This window comes from Streptopelia decaocto (assembly GCF_964273445.1).
Source record: "Streptopelia decaocto genome assembly, chromosome: Z".
NCBI lineage: Eukaryota > Metazoa > Chordata > Aves > Columbiformes > Columbidae > Streptopelia > Streptopelia decaocto.
This window is the reverse complement of record NC_138657.1, coordinates 16,084,285-16,096,508: the sequence shown is the minus strand read 5'-3', so window position 1 is coordinate 16,096,508 and position 12,224 is coordinate 16,084,285. Positions and strand designations below refer to the sequence as shown.

The 12,224-nt window shown below is 41.2% G+C and overlaps 1 protein-coding gene across 1 annotated transcript in view; it reads left to right on the top strand.

Annotated features, from left to right (window-relative positions):
* DGKQ (diacylglycerol kinase theta) overlaps window positions 1–12,224 on the top strand; it is a 103,409-nt gene that overhangs the window by 18,558 nt on the left and 72,627 nt on the right. Inside the window, exon 2 of the mRNA XM_082074432.1 lies at window positions 10,189–10,268. Within this exon, the coding sequence (XP_081930558.1) occupies window positions 10,189–10,268 (80 nt within the window). The remainder of the gene's footprint in view (window positions 1–10,188; window positions 10,269–12,224) is intronic.

Here is a 12,224-nt window from a genome sequence, read left to right as displayed (position 1 = left end):
AGGGAGCAAATCAAAGCTTCAAAGCTGTTATGCAAGAAAACAATAACAGTCTCTACTTTCCAAACAATGAATCAGTGGGACTTAAAGGGCATATCAGCACCAATTCAGGCCAAGTCAGTCTAACTCTATCAAAACAAAGTTTTATTTTGGTCGAAACTAAGTAGGTTATTTCCTCCTCTCTTCCTGCCCTCCCATAGCATGCGCCTGACATGACAAAAGCCAAAATACAGGCTTAATCCTACAGTGCCTTTGCCCTTTAGGGGCTTTTTCACACACTTCTGAAGTTGTCCTGGGTACTGCAAGCAGGCTATTTTGCTCAGTAGGATTGCCTCTGTGTTCACTGAAGAGATCCATTTATAATTAGTAGACAATAGCTTTGAGGAAATGTCCACAGGCTAAGTAGTCATAGATTGGAGAAAACAACTTTTTTTAAAAGAAAAAAACTCAATGTTTTTAAATTATTATATAAAGCATGGTGTTACCAGACTGTTTATGCAGACAGGCCCATTCATGCTGATGGAGGAGATGCTGTTTTAATGAGTAACTTAAAAGCAATGTTCTCTTTTCACTGGAAATTAGTGGGACTTAACTTTTTCACCGGAAGGTTGTGGGACCTAATTTTTACATTTGTTACACAGCTTTGAGCTCCTTTTCCATCGTAGCAGCTTGTCAACACAGACACATTTGGCTTTTTTGTTTGGGACTATGACCACAGGCCAGCCTGAATACTGTGACTATTCTCTGAAAGGAATGCTGGATGCAGTACATGGAACTTGCCAGCTTATTTCCCAATTCAGCAGAAACATGCAAAGACCTGTATGCAATACTGGTGTGCTCTCTCAGAAAGAAAACACAACCTGGTTTAAGTCTGGAAGTCTGTTGTGCAATGCTTGCTAAATATCAGCAGCAAAGCTCTCACTGGAGGCTTTGGACTTCCCAGGACATTTCAAAAATGGCCAGACAGGAATGGAAAAATCTCTGAAAGGTTTAAGAAGTTGGGCATTAAAACCAGCCTCCTCTTACTGCAGTGAGAAACATTCATTCTTTTCTTGTCTGGCAGTTCAATGAGACCATGTTGTGGGTCCTCTTCCTCTGAAAATCCAGAAGAAATGAGAAACCTGTTAAGGTTTTCTAAATATTTACTGAGCATCCTTATATATGACTTGTACTTGCCAGGTCCTTTCTCTGTGCAGACCCCTCTGGTCTTGCCAACTAAGTAAGCCATACCTGCCTCTGCTTCAAATGGAGATACCGGCATATACCCTGTCTGATACTAAAGTTTCACCCCCATACAGTGTGGATTGTATTGTACTTTGTATTTCCAAAATAGTCTACATGAGAACAAGCTTTATTTATAGGCATAGATATCCAAAAGAAATGTTTTTGGAACATCCCAGCTCTGTAATTTCAAGGCAGCACGTTTGAATTCCTGTTCATTTGTATATCAGATGTGCTGTTAGGAAATAACATAGCAACAAATCAAGTGAAAACAAGGGAAGCTACTGAATAGTGAAACAGTCAAATGAGCTCAGTGATGAACTGTCAATCATAAAAGCACTGATCTGGTTATAGTAGGTTTGCTTGAATGGTGGTAGCCTTACAAAGCCCACAGGCTACCCTAAGGAACTCTCACTCTCTCATTAGTAAGGCTCTAAATATTCTGAAATCTAACAACAAACTGTCTTGTTTCTCCACCTTCCCTGGTACAAGAAGCCCGGTACAAATGAACTAACAGAACTTCACCTGTCAGAAAAACATTTCCTGAATTCTGTGAAGCAGGTGAAGCTACAGCACCTATAGCTGGAGAGATGACAAAGGCACCTGTGCTGTGTGCTCAGTTCTACCAGGGCTTTGTGCTCCGAGGAGCAAATAACAGCTGCACAAGCAAGCTATACCACAGTAGGAAAAGTAGCCATCTCCATTTGGTTCAAGAGGCTTTTCTAGGTCATAACTATAGCCAGCAGAAAACTTTGACACCCTAGTAGATGTGCCTATACAAAGAAGAGGGGTCCACCCTCTCGGCATGCTGCAGTCCATTCTACTTCCATGCCCTGCAGTATGGCAAATAAAAATATAGCCAGGCTGAACACAGGCTTCAAAGAAATGAATTAGCTGGATGGTTGCATCCAGAGAGTGGTGGTCAATAGCTCAGTGTCTATCTGAAGATCAGTGACAAGTGGTGTCCTTCAGGGGTCCATACCTCTGATTTTGGGGAGAGGAGATTGCAGAATAGGTTGCAATAATGGCTTTACGTAGCATAAGCAAATTCAAATAGTTCTTGTTCTGGGTTATTGATGCTTTATATAAGTTGGTGACGTAGGGAACAAAGATTTGTAATAATTGTGTATGTTTAAAAGAAATATTTATGTTCCTAGAAGTACTGATGGATATCTCTTCTCATCACTGAACTTTACAGGAAGCCTGGGTATGTTTTTGAGGGTAAAATTTACCCCTAATTTGTTATTTCATCTTGCTAAAAACAAGATGTATGTTAAATGATTTAATTTATAATCTGGTGTATTGACTTGAAGTAAAAGAATCTTGGCTTCTGTAGACTGTTGTGCTTTAGCAAGCTGAAAGGACTTGTGCTGATTTACAGCATGCAAGAGTCTGACCTTAACTCTTCAGAATACGTAGTTAGATGTACTGCACTCTTTAACAGTAATGCTTTCTACTGGAGCTAATGAAAATGAAAATTACTGCAAGTATTGAAAAGGAATTGAAAAATTCACTCCGCTGAAGTGAATTATCCCTCTGGAGTAAATAGCATGAGCCATTATTCTTCCTGTAGTTCCTGTTTTGTTTGAAACATAGTCACGTTTGCTATGAGGCACAAAGCTGGAGGCTGCCCTGAGACTGCTGATGAACTTGGCGGCTCTGATTTCTCGGCCAGGTGGTCTGTCACACCAGGCATGTGGCAATGTAAAAAGTGCCTGTGCTGTCACCTTCCCAAGGAGTCCCCCTAACCCCAGTGTTTCCCTGGAGAAACAGCCACAGAGTTGTAGCCCCAGTACTCATAACCCTGGGCTTGCAGCCAGGAGATGAGATGAGCCATTCTGGGATCCATCCACCAGCAATGTGGGCTCTGACCTAAGTTACCACAAGGTACATCTCTGTGCTTTTATCCTTTTGCCACCTTGGAGGAGTTGGACTTTTTGTGTACCTCTTCAAACAATTGCTCCTCTTTTGGGACAATCAAACTTTGGAGCAATTGTGGTTTTTTGCTGTCTTCTCATGGCTCAGTCTGGAACTGTGAGGTGGGAAGCGTTAAGGAGCATGGTCCTGTGTTTTCAGAGATGTATGCCCCTTTGATGGGCAGAAAGTGTTGCTCTTGCAGCTGCTGATACGTGTACAGATGTAAAAAGAAAAAATCGATTACAGACAAGTTTTGTTTGATGTGAAGGTTGTCCTATGAAAAAGGAGAAGAGACAATCTTGGGATGTCGGGCCTTTATGATAAAGTGTGCAATTTGCCATAAAGCTGGTGATTTGGAGAATATAACTGTGCTGCCTTCATCTGGTCCAGGAAACTATTTCTAAGTGTGTTTGATTTTTAAAATGAATACTTCAGATTTCTAAGCCTAAATTACATGTGAGTATAGGGATGCATTCCAGTTCAGTGTAAGAGGAGTAAAGTTGCATTTTAGATGCCCGATGAGGACTTTGTCTGTTTTTCTCCATCTATCGTGTTTCATCTTTCTTTAAAGATAACCTTTTGAAGGTTATGTATGTTTGGATGGGTATCATCCATAACACTTGTAGACACCTTTTGGTGGAAAAAAAGAAGTTGCCCATTATTTAATCTGGTAGAAGCTTTTTTCTGTTGTTTTGTCCTGTACAATTTCCGTGCACTCAAGAAAATGTAGACAACATTCCCCTGGCCACCCAAAGGCTGGTCTAATGCCAGAGTGTGTTGCTAGCCATAACCACAGCCTTCTCTTTGTCTTGTTTTTTATGAGCATCTTAGCAGAAGACAGATGTAACTGAGGGTACTCCAGAACTGAAAGTTGGCACTCAAAATGTGTGAAATGCTAAAACAAAGCCGCGCTGCCTGCGGGCCTGAGCTTGGGTGGCAGACAAAAGCGACAGAGGGAAGCAACAAACCCAACCAAGGCTGCAGGTGGATTCGTGGCAGCGATGTCTCAGGAGAGTGTATGGTACTCAACTCTCACTAACAGCCCACCAGCCACCCTGCAAAGGCTTGGAGTGAGCTGAGAGTTCACGTTGAACATCAGCTGCTGAGGATTGCAGAACCTTTAATGTGTATAAAGGGGGGAAAATACTCCGAAAAGCTGATGAGCTTCAAGTCAGCTTTTACAGATCAGGCAAAAAATGAAGGTAAAGTTGTAATGATCCGTCTAGGGACACATGTCCTCAGCGTGTCATTGTCAAAAAAAGGCAAATTGAATGTTAGATGTTATTAAAAAAGGAATGGGAAGGAATGGCACAAAAGTAACATCTGTGCTATTATATAAACTCACACTATGCGTGTACTGTCTGTAAGTGGTGGCTGAGCTGCTGGCGAGTCCATAGGAGGTCCATGCAGCATTAGACCTTCAAGAAGCCACTTTCTTTTCTTTTTTTTTAACCCTCCTGCCCCCCTTATAATTTTTTCATGTAATCTATGTAAATTTATAGGCCTTTTTGTAAAGGATTATAGAGAGTTTTTATTTATGTAGTTCTCCTACATATATCAGGCTGTGCAGTCCAGTAGACTCTCTGAAGCAGGGACTTCTTTCAAGTCTTACATTTAAGAAGACGCCCCAGAGATTACTGCTTTTCATTTAGTTTTGTTAATATTCACATTAATGAGCTGAGTATGTTCTTTAATGCATTGCACTTAAGTTTTTCCAGAAATGAAAAATGTGTTGTGTACTGATAGCTGGGCAAACAGTCCAAGTTACTAGGCTGTTCCTGGCTGAGCTAATGGTTTGTTTTAAAACCAAGAACAAGCCCTTTGGTCAACTAAGTCGTTTAGTAATCTGTAACCTCTGTTGAAAGATTAGAAGAAACTTTGGCAGGCATTTGCTGGGAGTTACAATTTGTGCAGGTAAGCAAAATGTGAGTGAGTTACGGCATTCACAGATAACGCCAAATAAAATGAACTATTATTTGCCAAGTCATCCAGATGATACTGAAGAGTTGTGGTGTTGCCACTTCATGTCAGGATATGAAGTTCTCCCAGTGCTGGCCAAAACAGCATGTTGTTTCTTGGGAGTTACTGAAGTTTGCTGTGTCTCTGCTCTGCACCAGAGCTTTCTTGCAAGGTGTGCACAGAGCGCTAGGCTGCAGGAACTTGCCCTTGTCGTGGCCGCAGGTCTCTCTGAGAGTCCTCAGTGTGACCTGTGGCAACGAGAAGCAGGATGGCTCCTATTTTAGTGCCAGACCATGTCCTGCAAAACCCATGGGTCCTGGCACCCTGCAGTGAAGCCAACAGGAGGGAACTATTGGAAGAAGGAGAGTGTTAGTGCTGCTTGTAGTACTGGTGCAAGTCAATTGAGGTGTACGAACCAGAGGCAGAGGGGCAGAATGTGACTGGCAGGACAATGAATCCAGACAACACAGTGTGGGAGAAGGAATTGCAATTTCCTTTGCAGCTGCTTTTGTTAAGCTCAAAATGGGTGCTCAAGGAAATGAGAGAATTGCGTTGGGGTTAAGAATGCAAACGTGAACAGATCCACAGTGAGCCTCTGTTAAACTCCAGGAGAGGATCAAACTCGTTTTGGGCTTTGCGTTTATATTCCTTGATCCTCCTTGGAGAGCAGTTTGGTATCTCTGCTTTTAAAAGTTTTAGTGAATGTCAAATTAGATTTATGAATACAATTGTTAAAGTTAAAATAAAATATAACATGTTAAAATATAAATTTACAAATAAATTTAGGTTTGAGAAACAGCAAAACTGAATTATGGTGCGTATCTTCTCAGAGAGGAGAGAAAAGTAATTTTCAATACTTTCTAGGATTTTGCTCAGGACTGGGTGGTCTTTTCAAAAGTGGGAGAGGATTATGTGTTATATTTGGTATTTCGTAAGTGATTCTCACACAGCCATTCATTGCATGGAACACTGATACCTTGCTAGTGTCTGTACAAGACATAATACACCTTTTTCTTCTTCTCACATTCGGGATCTGTTTTGAATTCTGTCTTAAGGACAGAGAGAAGGCGGCTAATATAGGCAAAGTGTGGCATATTGAAGGGTGTAAATAGCCTTTGCTTTGCTCTCAAGGGTTTTAGTGATGCCCAGCTTTTATCTCCTGCCTTCCTAGGAAGAGATGGAAAGAAATGTTTTCTGTTTCCTTGCAAGTGTGTATTGGAGGGTTACTGGTTCTATGTTCACTGCAAGTTACCGTACCTACACATTGCCTTTTTCTTTATTAAATCACCAAGTCAAACAAAATGTGATAGGGAAAGTGGCCCTGGGAAGTGAAGGTTTATGGGCAGAGACTGCGTTAAAGCCGTGTTTCACGTTCAGTGGGGACAGGGAGATGTCCTGTGGTGCCTGATGGCTGCCTGACTTCTTGCTGTGCATTGGGAATATTTATTTTTTCATATGAGTGGAGTCATTTGTTGTTGAGTAGGGGAGAGGAGCAAGCGAAAGTTGTCAGATGTGGTTGCTGCTGTATGCCTGACCTGGTTGGGTGCGAAGAGAGACCACATGAAGTCCCCCCAACCTGTGAGTAAACAATTTTGTGGCTTCTGTCAGTGTCTCTTGAAATCAGGTATGTTCATCTTCCCTTGATGATATATTGCTTCATGCAGCTTAGGCCTGGATATAGACACCTTGTATTCAAAGCCCAGTTTGAAGGTTGAGGGACCATTTCCCTCAAATATACCTCAAGTGTTTGTCTCTCTGTCAATGCTGTAAGATACTTTTGTCAGTGCTTAAAATGCACTGAGCACACTCCAGCCTTTCAAGTTGGACTGAAACCATCAGTTTTGTATACAGTATCTGAAAGCTGCAATTGAAATTGCTTTGTTTTGACTTAGACAATCCATAGATGTGTCTGCTGTTAGCTTGTCACTGAGTTTGGGTGTATGAAGAAATCCCCTGCATCTGAATAGAACAGCCTGTCCTCTTCCTTTTCCCTTAAATGCTTTTTCCTCAAAATTTTGCATTTAACCTGAAACTTCACACAGTATCTTCTAGCATGTTTTTCATGGTGAAAGATCACCCTTAAAAACATCAAACCTCTTCTGCTGTCAGAAGTCTGGGCTTAATTACATTGCTTCTCTGGGACTATTGATACAAATTTAGGCTTCCCCCCTGAAAATATTGTCCATGTTACAGTTTGACTTGCTGCCATTTTTTTCTTTCTTTCCTTGGGGAATGTGGAAAATAAAAGCAAAATCAGAGTTAGCTCACCCCCGATGAATTTTGTGAGACAAAAAGGAAAAAGACAGGTAGCCAGAGTGCATCCTGCTTGATGAGTTTGAGGCCTCTGACAAACAGAGGGAGGGGTGTGTGATGCTTCCTGAAAAATGTGTGGAAATCTTCCACAGAGAATGTTACTGTCTCTGTTTCGGCACCATTGATCTCCTGCCATTTGTCACCTGATATTCCTTAATTTGATTCTGTGAAAATGCTTAAATCTTTCCCTTGACATTTTAGGAATTTCATTATTTTACATGTCTTTTTCTGTATATACACCGTCACACGAGTAAAACATTTATGCACCTTCCTATTTTACTCCTTGTCTGAAGGCTTAATTTACCTTTTCATTTTACTACTTGTCTGAAGTTCCTGGTTTGAATTCTTCTTTAGTATATTTTTTTCCTTTTGTCAGTGCTTAAAATGCTTAAAGGATGCACTGAGCACCCTCCAGCCTTTCAAGTTGGACTGAAGCCATCAGTTTTGTATATCATGTGGTGTTTCCTAGGCAGAACCATGAGAGGCTGTCTTTATGCAGGACCATGTTTTGCTGCTCCTGTCACCACTAAGAGAAAATTGAGTGTTACTGTGTAATATCTTGAGTTGTCTGAATAAATGGAGACTGTCTCTCAAGGTCCATGCCCATGGAAGGAGCCTCAATTCTATCAGCTGATTCAGACGTGCCTTCTCTGAATTCCCTGAGGTGTCTGTGTTGGGCTTGATTAACTTATCTATTGTGTGTGCACTTAAAGCTGCTCGCCACTTGGAGATACTGGTCTTGGAGACTTAGTTGCCTGCTCCTTCTAGCAGATGATAAAATTTCTGGAAACAGTCTGCAGCACCTTGCTCTCTTCTTTCATTTCTAGTCTGCCCACTTCTTAATCAGAAAAATGAGGGAAAACAGTGCCATTTCACAGAGTTTCATTAGTCACTGATGCTTTCTCCTTAACCACCTCTCACCCCTTTATGAAGTTCTTGAAGGCCATCTGTTTGTTTGAAGCTTCTTACTGTCACCTTCTGTGGGCTGGAGCCATGGGAACCTAAAACTGTTACTAGGAATGTTGGGGAGACCTAAGGAGAGAGTAGCTTATGTCTGTCTACATCCATCTTGTGATAACATGCATAAGTGTGATAAGAATTCACCAGTTCACTCTCTGGGGTTGTACCTATTCTCTGGAGCAGGAGATGCATCTTTCCTCTGCCTGGACAACTGCTTTGTTCTCTTTGGTCTCCTCTGTGTTCATGGGCTGTGTGCTCCTTCCTCCACAGTGACCACCTCTAAATGTGTTGGCTATCTGTGTTTTCAGCTCTGATAATCTGCTTTATCATTCCTTTATTGACTGTTTCCACCGCTTATCTGCCCCATTTAGCCAGGAATGCTGTCAAGCTAAAAGATGCACATAGTGCTTCATAGCACCCAGCAGAAGGTTTGGGTCTGCTCTGTTCCCACTTTCTTTCATCAGTAATCACTCTGTGTTCAACCGTGGATGATGAATAGCACGTTTGTACACAGTAGTGACTTTCAGTGCTGGTTCTTTTTCTGACTTGCAGACTAATGAAAAACAAACATCTGCCTGCTGTTCGCATTAAGATGAGCGCCAATGTGAAAGGGGTCATAAAGCAAACATTGCTTTGCGTGGACTGGCAGTAAGCTGCATAGAGATGTGGACTTTGATTTTAATGCTTGAGTTGGCATGGGAGGAGCAGTGGTGTGAAATCAGAAGTCAGTGAGCTGGGGACAGGGAAGAAGAGGAAAATTGTCTCCTTTTGATGACACTAGCACATAGGATTGGTAACAGCAGTGGGCTGCAGATGGGAAACTTGAAGCTCGTGGGATTTTTTTCAGCTGTGGGTGAAATTTAGCAAGTGGTACAGTGTACTTCTGAAAAGCAGGGATGTGCAAAAGCCTATGGTGAACAGCAGCAGCTGCCTCTGGCAAGTGATATTCTGCCCAGGCACGGGGAGAGGTCTGTGCTTCCACATGGGAGGTCAGGGCCACAGCATCTGTGTGAGGCTTCACGCTTCAACTGATACAGAATAATTCTGAAAGAAGGAAGACTCTAATGCCATAGCGGCTTGGCTTATTAGTTCCTAATTATTGTGAGGTGATGGGAACGAAATAAAGAATCCAGTGTTTTCCTTGCACAGCTTAAAGGCATGTAAACCCATGGTAAGAAGCTGTGGAAAATATCACCCCCATGAGAAATTATTTTTTCAACCACCATCTTGCTTGAAAGCCTGCTTTGTGGAGCTTGGGTGGTGTTCTAAACCTGTTGCTTCCACAGTAAAAGAAAAAATTAGTTGCTCTGGACTTTCAAAGCTGCACGCAACAGGTGACCTTTAATTTAGTCTCTCTCATCCATTAAGCTCGCTGTGTAACAATACTATATTTTTTTTCCATTTATTCCTGTAACATGCACCAGCTTGTAAGAGAATTCACTTTCAAACAAGTCCATCTGCTTTGGCTACATGAAAGAGCTATTTTGGACTTTAGACTGTCCAAAAGCTCTTGATATGTAAGAGCTCATTTGGGTGCTTATGGAAAGAGAGCGTGGGAGGGCATGACTAGCTATAGGCCTGTAATGCATTGGGATAAACTCTCCTTCCTTTTCCATTGCTGGCATCTTAGTAACAAAACAAACTGGAGTTCATGCACTGCAAGAAGTGTGACAGTTGCGTACATACTCAAACCTAGGGGATAGCAAATGCGTTTAAAAATATGTGTTCCTAATTGTATTTGACTACATATGGTTTTTTGTTCATTTTTCACAACGTCTGTTTGTGAAGACTCGTTCAATGGTTCTTATTTTATTTCCGTAGTTTGCAACTTCATGTCTCATGAAAAGTGCCTCAAGAATGTCAAGATACCATGCTCATGTATTGCTCCCAGCCTTGTAAGGGTGAGTAAGCACACACAGCCTTGTCTCTTTCTTGGGGTAATAGCACAAATTTATCGCTAATGAACACGTTGTAGTGCAGTGGTGACTTGTTAGTATCGTAATGCTTAAATCGATTGTGTGAGTCATCACTGAGGCTTTTATAGCTGCTCAAAGGCAAAGTTACATTTCCTTCAAAAAGTCCCTGCTATGGGTGGCTGTGGATAGTCCGGCTTTGAAGAGCAGTTATTTGCATTCTTTAAATATTACTAGATGTTCTTACTTGCGTGTCACTACCTGGGAATCTCGCAATAATGGGCTGGGGTGACTGGTTGATATCAGTGCTATCTGAAGACCTTACTGTGTGTCATAGTGAAGAACTCTGTACACCACCAAACTTTTACAGCAATTAGATCTTACTGGGAAAATGCTAAAGCTTTTCTGCCTAGCAAAGGGACTATGTTTGGCTTCTATTGATTGCTGCATCTTAAGAATTTGCTTGTTTATTGTGTCCAGATAATAAAGTCATTGTATTAAAAGCATGGAATTTCAAAGCCAAAAAATCAGAGGGCAGGACTTCAGTTGATCATAATAATTCAAATGTGTTTATTTTGGTTAATAATGAAGTACTAGCTTTCAGATGCCTTGTGACTTTTTCTCTCATAAGACTTTATGCTTAAGAGAAAGCTTTTGAAGGGTGTGGAAGATTAATCAATTTTAAAGCAGATTATAGGATGCAACTAAGGTATTACAAAGCTAAATTGAGGTGAAAACTAAGTGTATTATCCACCTTGGAAAGGGTGACAGAAAAGGGAAAAAAAGGAAGAAGGAGATGAGAAACTTAATAGGGTAAAACACTACAAATACCTTAAGGAGCCATATGCAAAAGTCAAATGAGACATGGCTGTAGAATCATAATCCTGTGCATTACAGACCTCGCTGACTGAAAGCATGTTTATGGGAACAGGTTGTGTGGACCTGGGAACCTGTGAAGGGGAGCTGGTTCCCTTCTATGTATCTTAAAAAGCTTACGTGTTCCTTTATGTTGTGGAAACTTACATGGAGGGTCAGAGAGGAAGGTTTAAAACAGTATGTAACTCAAGTTACAGGAACTGCTTAGAGTGGCATTAGCCACTTGTTCTTCTTAAATTTGCTTTATCTAGATGATAATGCTGTTGGGCTTTTCCATATGTTTCCTCTTCCCCACATGCTCTTCATCTTGAGAGGTGAACTTAGGTGGCAGAAAAGTGTCTGATGCATAGAAAGTTGTCAATGAAATAGGAAGAAATATTGCTCTAAGTCTTAGAACCCACAGTAAAAGGACATGTAGTTAGAGAGAAATGCTATTACTAACACTTAGCATTTACTGTGGTTTCAATACTCTGGTGGTCAGTCATGGGAAAAGGACCGATGAGTCAGATGATACAGGTATCTTTGCAATGACCTTTGTAGGAATGGTACTGGGTCCCAACTGGGACACACTGATTTAATTGATTTAATTCAGACTGTCAGAATTGTAAATATTTGTGACTGCTTCTTTGTATATTTGCTCTAAATTGAAATTATTGTTCAAAATAGTATTTGTTCCTTTGCTTTTGCACTGTAAAAATCCTGCATTTAAACTTACTTGCATCAGTTGTGGATGTTAGTGTAGTTTTTTCTTCTTTTGCCAGTCCCCATTCTCCACCTGCCTCAACATGTGAATTTTATCTAATTGTTTATTGTTTACACGTAAAATCTAACCTTGCTGTGGAGTAGAATTTATCTGGGGGGTGTTCTCAGCGCTCAAGGCTGTTTGCAGTTAAGCGTTGCTGTATTTAGCTGCAAAGAGTCTTCTGCGTTATCTGTGTTGAGCTATAATAGTTATGTTTTGAAAATACTGGATTGTGCTGTTCTTTCTGGACAGCGTTGTCCTCCTCGACGTGGTCATCCAAACTGCATTAATCCTGGTCTGCTGTGCAAGTTAAGTCTGCCATATGG